Source organism: Ursus americanus, chromosome 32 (genome assembly GCF_024610735.1).
Source record: "Ursus americanus isolate L20-20 chromosome 32, mUrsAme1.1.p, whole genome shotgun sequence".
Lineage (NCBI taxonomy): Eukaryota > Metazoa > Chordata > Mammalia > Carnivora > Ursidae > Ursus > Ursus americanus.
In genome coordinates, this window is record NC_142158.1 from 31,218,926 (window position 1) to 31,230,986 (window position 12,061).

At 40.3% G+C, this 12,061-nt stretch overlaps 1 protein-coding gene across 4 annotated transcripts in view; it reads left to right on the forward strand.

The window, feature by feature from the left end:
* Window positions 1-12,061, forward strand: part of MAPK14 (mitogen-activated protein kinase 14) — a 72,401-nt gene that overhangs the window by 50,008 nt on the left and 10,332 nt on the right. For 2 of the 4 annotated variants that reach the window (XM_045772059.2, XM_045772057.2), the window contains exon 9: window positions 9,443-9,522. The exons of the other annotated variants lie outside the window; for them this stretch is intronic. In XM_045772059.2, the coding sequence (XP_045628015.1) occupies window positions 9,443-9,522 (80 nt within the window). The remainder of the gene's footprint in view (window positions 1-9,442; window positions 9,523-12,061) is intronic. 4 annotated transcript variants of the gene reach the window in all.

Sequence of the window (12,061 nt, forward strand, 5' to 3'; positions counted from 1 at the left end):
TCTCCTGGATCATAAAAATCAAAATCAGAGGATTTGTATTTGTAATATACCAGAACCCCCATCTTGTCAGTTGTCATCTGTTTGGGTGTAGTTTTGGTGGCCTGACAAGGGAAGAGGGAAGTGTTTTCTATTTTTTTTCTTGCCTGAAGTGTGCAATTGCTTATAGTCTAGCATAGTGGTTCTTAACCCTCTTTTTTCATCAAAATATTTTAGGGAGCTTTTAAAAACTCCAAATGCCTGGGCACCACCCCAGAGACTCAACTACAGTTGGTGTGGGGTCAAAGCATGGGCTCTGGCATATTTTTTAAGTCCCCAATTGATTCTAGTGTGTAGCAGGTGTCGAGCACAACTGGAGTTTAACCCGTTTGACTTTTATTTTTAATCTTTTAGGCTGATCCTTAAAAAATTACTTAGTTAGGCAGTCTTCCCTCATTTTTTTTTTTTAATATACCCATGAGATCAGAAAGTTAAGAATTTGGACTTATCTACTTGGGGGCCTAGAAGGATGTGAGAAAACCTCTAATGGAACCCCCTGTTTTTATAGATGTGAGGAAACCAAAACCCAGAGAAGATAGATCCAAAACTGTTATTTATGACTCAGGTCACAGTTTCTTTCCATTATTTTATTTGTTGCCTATTCCCCTAATTTCTAGAACTTCTCTTCTTAAAACCTTTGGAGAATGTGCTGGGCCCACATATTCTTCCTTTGCCCAGAGAAGAATGCAGCTACCTCTTATTTATGATTTTTAAATGAATCTGCATGCTGAGGCGACCTCTAGAGCAGAGTGCTCTTTATTTGAGTGCAGTTTTCTCCCTGTTTTCCTCCTGTATTAATCAGCTTGCATTTAGAGCTGGTGGCTTCTAGATAAGCGCTAATAGAATTTTCTGTGTTGTTGCAGTTGTGTTATATTTGTGCTGTACACTATGGTGGTTGGTGGCCACCAGCCACATGTGGCTATGGAGCACTTAAAATGTGGCTAGTGAAACTTAGGAACTGATTAAAAATATCTCTGTGGTAAAATGTATTAACATAAAATGTGCCATTTTAACTTTTCCTTATTGTGGTAAAATATGCCTACAAAATCTACCATTTTAATCATCTTAAAATGTACAGTCCACTGGCACTAATTACATTCACAAAGTTGTGCGGCCATCACCCCTATCTTATTTCCAAAACATTTTCATCACCTGAAACCAAAACTCTGTACCCAGTGAACAATAACTCCCCCATTTTTCTTTTCCCACAGCCTCCGGTTTCCTCTCTTGTACTTTCTGAATTTGCTTATTCTAGATATTTCTTATAAGTGGAATCACACAATATTTGTTCTTTTATTTCTTGATTATTTCCCTCAGCCATAATGTTTTCAAGGTTCATCCGTGTCGTAGCATGTTACCCAGAACTGTTATGTTCCGTTATGTTGCGATGGCCGTTGTGTGTGTAGGCCACATTTTGTTCTTGGACTCATCTGTTCATTGACACGTGGGTTATTTCCACCTTTGGCAGTTGTGATTAATGTTACAGTGAACATTGGCATACAGTTATTCGTTTGAGTCTCTGCTTTCAGTGTTTTGTGGTGTAAATCTAGGGGTGGAATTGTTGGGTCACATGGTAATTCTGTGTTTAGCTTTTTGAGGAGCCACCAAACTGTCTTCCACAGCAGTTAGTTGCATCATTTTTGCCCACCAGTGATATGAGCAATTTCTCCACATCTTCACCAACACTTATTCCGTCCTCCTCCACCTCCCCCCCTGCTCCCTTTTTAAAAAATTATAGCCGTCCTCATAGGTACGAAGTGGTACCTCTTTGTGATTTTAATTTGTATTTCCCTAATGAACAATAATGTTGAACATCTTTTCCTGTGTTTATTGTCCATCTGTGTATCTTCTGTGGAGGAATATCTGTTCAAGTCCATTAGCCATTTTTTATTGGGTGGTCTTTTTATTGTTGAGTTTTTAGTTCTTCATATATTCTGGATATTAAACCTTCATTAAATGCATGATTTGAAAATATTTTCTCCCCTTCTGTGGGCTGTCTGTTCACTTTCTTGATAATGTCCTTTTATGTACTAAGATTTTGATTTTTTAAAGTTCCAATTTATTTTTCTTTTGTTCATGTCATATCTAAGAATATATTACCAAATTCAAGGTTGTGAAGATTTACTGTGTTTTCTACTAAGAATTGTATGGGTCTATCTCTTATATTTAGGTCTTTGATCCATTTCAAGTTAATTTTTGTACACGATGTCAGGTTGGAGGTCCAGCTTTATTCTTTTGCACGTGGAAATCCCGTGGTCTCAGCACCATTTGTTGAAGAGACTATTCTCTCCGCCCCGAATGGGCCTGGCACTTCTGTCAAAAGCTAATTCTGTTCCATTGGTCTGTATATCTGTCCTTATAGCAGTTCCACACTGTTTTGATTCCTGAAACTATATGGTAAGTTTTGAATTCAGGAAGTATGAATCCTTCACCTTTGTTCTCACTGTGAAGTGTTTGGTTTTGGTTTTGGCTCTTCAGGGTCTTTTGTAATCCCGTACGAATTTGAGGATCGACTTTTGCATTTCTGCGGAAAAGACTATTGGAATTTTGATAGAGATTGTGTTGAATTTTTAGGTCACTTTGGGTATTATTGACATCTTAACAGTATTAAGTTTTCCTATCCATGAATACTGATGTCTTCCCATTTATTAGTTCTTAATTCCTTTCAGCAATGGTTTATACTTTTCATTGGACAAATCTTTCACCTTCGTGGTTAAATTTATTCCTAGGTATTTTATTCTTTTAGAATAAAAGATTATAAATGGAATTTTGCTTTCTTTTTTCTTTTTGTTTTTTGTCTTTTGTGTTTTTTTTTTTTAAGATTTTATTTATTTATTTGAGAGAAAGAGAAAGAGCACAAGCGGGTGAAGGGGTAGCGGGAGAGGGAGAAGCAGACTCCCTGCCGAGCAGGGAGCCTGACATAGGGCTTGATTCCAGGGTCCTGGGATCATGACCTGATTTGAAGGCAGATGCTTAACTGACTGAGCCACCAAGGCACCCCTGAAATTATTTTCTTAATTTCCTTTTCAGGTTGTTTATTGTTGGTGTATAGAAACACAACTGATAATTGGTTGATTTTGTACACTGCATCTTTACTCAATTTGTTTATTAGCTCTAGTAGCTTTCTTTTAAATTCTCTGGTATTTTCTATACATAGGATTGTGTCATCTGCAAATAGAGATGGTTTTCCTTCTCCTTCCCAGTTTTTCTGGCTGGAACTCACAGTACAGTGTTGAATAGCAGTGGTGAAGTGGGCATCCTCGTTTTCTTCTTATCTTAGAGGGAAAGTTTTCAGTCTTTCTCCACTGTCTATGATTTTAGCTGTGTATTTTTCAATAAATGCTCTTTATCATGTCGAGGAAGCATCATGCCAGAGAAGTTCCTTGGTATTCATAGTTTTATGAGTGTTTTTAATCCAAAGTTCAAGTTTTATTAGATTTTATTTAGATTACATTTAAATTTAATTAATCACACATGATTGGTATTGCATTGGACAGTGCAGTTTTAGATCTCTGCAAGTCTTGTTTCTATTCTACCTTTCTCTCTTTCTCTCTCTTTTTTTTTTTTTTTGTAATTAGTCCCCTCCTTGAGAGATTCTTTTAGTACTGGTTGTTAATAATCCTTAGAGTTTCCCTAAAGGTATAAGAAATACTAATTTTTGTCTTAAAGCTAATTATATATTGTTAGTTTAGAAACTATTTTTGTTTATACTATGTAGATTCTTCCATCTAGCTCAAAAACAGTATTATTTATTTAAAGAATGAAGCCCTGCCTTGTAAGTCCAGTTGACTAGGAATATGAAGTGGACATGGCTGGCAGCACGTCATATTTAGAAGAGAGTGAGGATACAGAATGTCTCTTCAGGTCTAGTGCTAACTTATTTCAAATGCCATTGGTTTTGAGAAGCGTGACCAGTTAGAAAATAGTTTTACCAAGACTTAATAGTTTGTAGCCTACAGGAAGAGAGAAAATGAGTTTCACAACTCTGTTACCCACCAGATACTGTTTTCTCTTTCAGAGATCACAGCATTTGCTTGCTGTGGTTTTCCTTTCCTAGGTAATCACATGAATTTCCTAAATGTGTAAAACTTTCTTTCTTCTTTCATTTTAATAGAAGTGATACTCTTAAAAGATGTTAACTAGAGGATGATGGAGCTGATGAGTTATAATCCACTTGCCATTAGCTGCTGTCTTACTCCATATGAATTTCCTTAGTGTATTAAATTTGTTCCTTAATTCTGCTTTATTCATTTCTTCCTTTGATTTTTTTCAAACATTTTATGAAATACTTACAGAAAGACAAAGAATAATATAATGAGCACCTATGTTCATAGCTCCCAGATCGTGAGATAAAACATGCCAATAGAGCTAAAAAAAAAAACTTGTGGTGACCCCTTCCTGTCGTATCTACTCCTCACTTGCAGTCACTGGTTTCAAATAGTCTCTCATTTTATTTTTTATTTTTTTTTTTAAAGATTTTATTTATTTGACAGAGATAGAGACAGCCAGCGAGAGAGGGAACACAAGCAGGGGGAATGGGAGAGGAAGAAGCAGGCTCATAGCGGAGGAGCCTGATGTGGGGCTCGATTCCATAACGCCGGGATCACGTCCTGAGCCGAAGGCAGACGCTTAACCGCTGTGCCACCCAGGCGCCCCTCATTTTATTTTTTTTAATTAAAAAAAATGTTTAAAGTAAGCTCTACTCCCAGCGTAGGGCTCAAACTCACAATCCTGAGATCGAGAGTTGCGTGCTCCACCAGCTAAGGGAGCCAGCGAGGCACCCTTGTTTTCTCTCATTTTAGAATTTATTTATTTATTTATTTTAAGGGAGGAGGGGCAGGGGCAGAGGGAGAGAGAGAATCTCAAGTAGACTCTCTGCCCAGCACAGAGCCTGACTCAGGGCTTGATCTCAAGACCCTGAGATCATGACCTGAGCCAAAACCAAGAGTTGGCACTCAACCAATTGAGCCACCCAGGCGCCCCTGTTCTCTCTCATTTTAAAAAAGCAGTTCTACTTCAGACACTAAAAGCAAGTGTCCTAATAAATGTTGAAGAAGAAAAATATTTCACTAGATTAATTGCCTTTTCTTCTCCCAACTTGAAAACATAGAAATTTTTTTTCCCAGAAAAGGTTGGAATTTTCATGTGTGTCCACAAACCTAGAGTACCTTAAGAATTTTTGTGTATGTGACAGTGAAAATTACTATTTTGACAACCAGGAAGAGAAGAAAGTAGGTTAAGTCTTCTTCTAGTCCATCCTGTCACCAGGAGGATCTCCTACCCTCCAAACACTGATGTTCTGGCTTTGTCCATATGGGTTTTGTCACATTGAAAACTGTGGCTCACACGCAGCAGTAGCGTCAGGGAGGTCCTGCCACTGGTCCTCTTCCTCGTCTTCAACTCTCTGGCCTGTGGACGCTTTCTTGGAGTTGCCTAGAACACTTAGAAGTGAAGAGAATATTCCTCTCTTATTTTCTATAATTACCCTAGTACCCTTAAGTTGATTTCCTTAACTGTTTGTTCTACCTTTTACTTTTGTTACAGAGAACCGAAAAGAATTATCTTAGGTCTCAGTGGTTGTTTTAGAAAGAACCAGATCTAGGATTTAAATTTTGACAATTTGATTATGACCAATAAAGCGCATTTTTACCTAATAGTAAAAATTTCTTCTATCTGGGAAAAAAAAAAGGGTTCAACTAGTTATGAAGGATGACTTGTGGAGATAACTAATTGTCATAATGTGGTAAATTGTGCTTTGCTCTGCTTATGTAGCTACTTGAAGCGCCTTCTGGCCTTAACTGCCTGGACAAATTGTAATGGCCTTACAGTAGCTGGTACTATTGGAAGACTGACCTGTATTTCGATGGATTTGCCAGTTCTTGGAAAACCAATGGTGATTTCTTCCGAGGTCTGCATGCTTTGACTTCCTTCGTGCAAGTGCTTTTAGCTACGAAGTAGATTTTTATCTTGCATTGTGTGTTTACTAATCTCCTACATATTGGCTATCCTGCTGTAGCGACTCTCTTTGTCCACAGCCCTTAACGCACTCATGGCACCATGTCTGTATGTTCTCTATGGTACACACTTCAGATGGAGTGTTCAAAAAATTTGTTAAGCCTGATGCTAAATGAAACAACTTTTCTTTTTTTTTAAGATTTTTTATTTATTTATTTGACAGAGATAGAGACAGCCAGCGAGAGAGGGAACACAAGCAGGGGGAGTGGGAGAGGAAGAAGCAGGCTCCCAGCGGAGGAGCCTGATGTGGGGCTCGATCCCAGAACGCCGGGATCACGCCCTGAGCCGAAGGCAGACACTTAACGACTGTGCCACCCAGGCGCCCCTGAAACAACTTTTCTTAACTGTTTTTTGTATTTAGATTTTCCATAGAGTGTGGTCATTATAGGTTTTGAGGACAAGGCAGGGGGTGGAGCTGAGTTAAAAAGCATATTACAGCAAGTCTTTTCCAGCCAACCAATATTTATCAAACTACTCTGTGGAAGGTGCTAGAGATAAAGTAGCAGCTGTTCCGAAAAACAGTGATCATACTCAGTGGAAGTGAGTTATAGGAGTTACTGGGACAAATGTCTGCTCTCTAATTATAAAATAAGACAGTGATAAAAATGCTATAATAAAGGTATAAAGTGAATTATTGAGAAGAAGTAGAGATTAATTTGAACCTAAGATATCCAGAAAGACTTCATGGCAGAGTCCTTGTTTGAGTAGGACTTTGAAGAATAAATAAGAAGAAGACTTGGTGGGAGGGGAGAGTGGAAGGTTTTTCTGTTTATGACTTGGAGAAATAAGAAGCTGGAAGCTGAGCAGTGCCTAGAATATTTGGTGTGCACTGAGGCATTGAGTACATCAAGGAGCCATAGTCTGAGGCAGAGTCAGAAAAGAAGCGAGAAGCTTGGTGCCAAATCAGGGAGGGCCTTGAGGCGCTGAGGAATTGGGGCTTTATTCTTCAGACCTGTGATTGTTTCATACTGGCAGAAGCAGGAGAGAGACACGGGGTCCCCCAACTCTTTGCTCCAGGGAGCACTGTGAGTAGTGGGGGTGGCATACTCTTTAGGTATGTTGAAGTGAAGTGAGGGCAGTAAAGAAACAGCCCAGAGTCTTCTGTCGTCCCGGAGGGAGTGTAAACCTTGACCCTCATTTCAGTAGTCAGGAGTATCTTAAATGAGAGTACCAATCTCAACAGCTTTATTTCTAGAGACTGGTTTTTAATGCGTATATTGTAAAACTTCCTGTTTGAGAGTTGAAGGAGTCTAGTTGGTTTTCATATATGATATGTTTTGTGATGTGGGATAGCTACCCACTTAAATTTGTTCCTGAAGCATGTGAGGAGACTTAATACTTGTAAATTGAATAATTTTAAATGGGCAGAGGGGATCTTGTACTAAATTCTATTGTTGTATAGTTAATTTGATTATTTTAGAGCAAGACAGTAATCATCCACCTTCCCCACTCCGTCCCCATTAATGCATGCTTTAGATTTTTTTTCTTGTCAACACTTTGAACTAAGAACCAGTATTGAAATTTTACCCTCCAGAACACATTGATTCTTGCCATTTGCAGATGACAATATTCTCTACTATTCTTAATTTAGAAATAGTTTGTGTGTGGACTTGTTTCTAATTTATCCTTGTTTTCTATAGAACACAAGTTGTTTGGGTCAAGGATGGGGTTTCACAAATCTTTTCTTAAAGAGCCAAATAAGAGTTTGGGGACCCTGTGGTTTCTGTTGTAACTACTCAGTTCTGCTGTGTAGGGTGAAAGCAGCACATGAAAGAACGGGCGTGGCTGTGTGCCAATAAAACTTTATTTTCAAAACAGGCAGCAGGCTGAGTTTTGCTGACTCCTGTCTAGAATTTTCTTCCATTTAAGTCAGTTTCGTATCTGGGGGAAAAAAAAAGAACAGGGCAAGATGCCAGTGATATTGCATAAGTAATTCCTGTAACTTAGGCAACTATGGTTTGCAGAGGCCATTATTTTTAAGTTACACCACATTACCTTTATATGTGTAATCATACGCAGAAGTCTTTTCTTCCATCCTCCTTTCCATCCTGCTCGACCTTCTCCTCAAGTCTTTTGACTGCCCACCACGTAGCAGGTGGCAGGCTAAGTGCTGGGGATAGGTGGCGTGAACAGCCAGGGTGGCCCCTGCCCTCATGGAGCTACGGATCCGTAGACGTGACAGACAGCAAACAAAGTAACTCTAGATTGTGATAAGCACTTTGATGTTTGCCAGCATTGTGTTGAGGCAGAGAATACAGGGAAGAGGGGGCTTCCTTATTTAGAGTGTTGGGGAGGCCTTTCCGAGGAAGTGAAGTTTAAGCTGAGACCTGAAGTTGAGAAGGACCTAATAGGCGAAAAACCTGACAGGATTTGTGACAGGCATCACAAGACAGTCCTCCTCCCTTCCTTTTTCCCTGAATGTCAGTATAGACATGGAGATACGCTACTCACATTTTCATAGAGGATATTAAAAGCTGTTTTATATGATTTTTTTTCTCTCCCCTTTTAACTTCCTTTTTAGGCAAGGCTAAAGGCAGTAAGAACAAATGAAAAGTTTTTGGCTTCTGGTTAATACGTGCACAGACATCCTGAGTGTGCATGGAAGAGTTGGCTACCAGAATAAAGGTTTGGACGTTGTAGCCTATTGTTCAGAGCCTCTGGGACGTGTGAGGTTTGTCACTGCCTTTGTGAGGTGGAAGCCTCTCTGCTCTGCTTCATTGTGGCGCTCCTGAGGAACGAGCCGCTGCAGTGGGCGAGTGGGGCCCTCTGCTGGCCGACTGTCACTCACCGCTCTGCTCTGCCTGCGGCGGCCACGTAGAGGGAGAAGTTTTCTAGAGGGCTCACTCGAGTGGTTAGACTCTGGGATGGTCAAAGGCTCCTGTCGTGTCACAGGCTCCTTAGGTGAAGGCTTTCGGGGAATATTCACAGGTGGCCTTGGCTAGCCCTCGCTCCTCTGCTCTGCTGCTTTTTTCTTATCTGTAGCGCTCTGCTTACCAGTGCTCTTCGCTTAACTGCTACTGATGCGTCGGTGGAAGGCGAGGGGGTAGCGTGGGCTGAGGGAAGCCCTTGTGTTCTCACCTGCTGTCTTTGGCAGCTGAGTACCCAGCTCCGGTCACTTCGCTTTACTGCTGAGTGATGTTGACAGAACGCAAGTGAATCTAAATTGGATACGTGTGCGGCAGCATTCTGAGTCTTTGTACAGGGGGAGCGTGTTCTACTTGGAGTGACCGTCCCGCAGAAGCCTTGATCTAGATGAGTTCACCGTTTTGGCCTGGTTTGGGTTTTTCATTTTTGTTTAATTTAATTTGGGGGGTATTTTGTTTTGTTTTGTTTGTTGTTTGTTTTTTATTTTTATTTTGTCCCAACATTTTCCTTTATAGTCCACCATTAGATATTGATCAGTTGAAGCTCATTTTAAGACTCGTTGGAACCCCAGGGGCTGATCTTTTGAAGAAAATCTCCTCAGAGTCTGTGAGTTGATGCTTTGATTGTAATTATCTGCCCTGTTGGGAGCCTCTGCCACTTGCCTTCCATCAGTCTGTACTTTGCCCCGGGTATGTTTGTAAGCATGTGTGCCCCTTTGTGCTGACTTCCAGGATGAGGGGTGGGTGTGCGTGTGCGCGTGTGTGTGTGTGTGTGTGTGTACACGTGCACTCATCTGCCCCCATGCATGAGTGTGTTTTGTTCTCTGTTGGAGTATGTGCTTAAATCACGAGAGCTTGAATTGGGCAGTAGTATCCCAGTAAATGATTTGAGAGTCTAACTCATTCCAAGAGATTAAAGGAAAATATGTCTCTGTTATCAAGCCCTGACATCATCTTTCTCAGAAGTTTCACATATACTTGAGTTCTTTTTATTTTTTGGTTAGTGCTTGTTCTCAGAGCATGAGCTTTACCACGCATTAGTCGAGCTTCACTACAAGAATGAAATGTGCATTGTGTCCACGCTACTACTGCCCCTTTCCAGAAGTTACTGCTTTTTACTGTTTTGGAATAGACAACTCACACATCTTGTAGAAGTTGTCTATTCCCTACGGGGGCACCTCTGCACCCTGTCTGCAGACCAGGATACCTCACGTCCACTGGAATAGCCTTGTAAATCCTTCCTCCCACAGCCTGCCTTTGTAATGACAAGTCGAATAACCTGAGAAAAAGCTTTGGAGCTAATGCTTTCCTGCCTCTAAGCAGGGATTTAGAGAGAAGCCATGGGAATGTGACTCTGGCTTACTTTGGCTCCAATTTCCTGCTGTTGGTCATTTTCTGGGGCCAGAGACAGGAGAGAAATCACGAAAGCTCGGCCTTTCTCCCTTTTCCCCTTTGTCTGCTGCCAGGCAGTTGACTAAAAGGGAAAAAGAACTGTGGAGCCAAGCTCCAGTGGTGCCTTCTTGAATTCTCCTCCCAGCATTCTGACTGAAGGGGTCCCTTTGCCCAGTTGGAAGGACTGCTGGGTGGCTTGAGGCAGGCCGAAGCAGGTGAGTTTGAATGGTTCATCATCTCCCTTATAAAATAAAGAATACTGTCATCTGATATGTTTCTGGTACATTCCATTAAAAGACCAGAAAGCCCAGTGTATTTATGAATTTCCACTCTGAGGGTTGTAAGAGACTGTGCTGGCTCTATTATTTTGTTTCATTTATTTATTTAAGATGAAGAAGGAAAAGCACAAAAAAACTGTGACTTGCCTGAGTCATGCACTGAGTCACTTGGCAGAGCTGAGTGTAGATCTCAGATGTTCTGATAACATGATCTCTAAACTTTAATCTCATGCGATTGCACACTATTTTGAAAGTCACTGTCAGAGTTACTGACCACCGTGTCAATCCAAAGGAGTATTTTCTTTTGCTTTATGAAATGCAGAAGCTGGAGAGAGTGAATCAAAGAAGATAAGGAATGCTGCTTAGAAAGGATGGTGCTTTCTTGTTTTAAATGCATGTGCTTAGACTGGTAATACAGAAGACATGGAGGCAAGGGAGTGGGGGTGGGAGGAAGTTTATTTACCAATAGTGCTAATGAGACTAAGATAGTAAATTCATTCCCTGTCTGGGAATAGCCACTAGGAGCTCTTTCTCAGTCCCCTCTCCCACACCCATCCATCTGCCTTATAGGTATGTGCTGTTAGTCACAAGAATTTCTAAAAGAAAAGGCATGGGTAATACAGTGTTTACCTATTATTAATCCATCATTTATTTTTAAGAAAGAAACAACATCAAGTGCCCAACTCAACAATGGGATGTCTTCACCGTACGTGAAATAGGGGCCATCATACATTTAAATAGCTCTAGAGTTGGGCATGATAAAATGGACTACCGGAATATAGAACATGACCCCGTAATATTGTATTGAGTATAGGAATAAGAAAGGTTTTTTTTTTGTTTTTCCTACATGGTTATGGCAAGTGGATAAAAGGGGTTTAAATTGATGTTAGTAATACTGCCCAAGTACTGGTTTATCTGAAAAGCATATGATGTGTTTGGGACACATGGTGCGTAAATAACAAAGCCAGGTGAGTAAAATTGCTTAAGGATTTTAAAAATTGAAAGAAAAATTCATTAGTGAAGGAACGTAATGAAAGAAATCAAATAGCTGTTTTCATTACTCCTGAAAAGTAGTAAGGTAATAGTAGGACATTGTAAGAAAATGCAATAATAAATGGGCTGATTGAGAGCAAGTTGGGATATGCTGTGAGAAAGGGGATAAATAAGTCCTGGCAGCTAAAGGAGAGAGGACTGTTTTGGTAAGTGACCCAGTACCTATAGTAATCAGCGAAGGGACAAAAAATCATATTAAGAAAGTAAAACCCCTTTCAGTGACTCCCATTTTTCTCTAGAAATATATTCTTCCTAACGTCCTGACAGAAAGGGGATATAATGACCTATTTGACTAAAGGAGACAAAAATAGAAAATGCACAGGCCAAGTATTGTTCCCAAGAAAGAGGAGAGAGGTGGCAGGATTCTAAGATTTTAAGACCCAACCGGTATTCTGCTGTCGCTGGTTTACTTAGTGAGCCCCG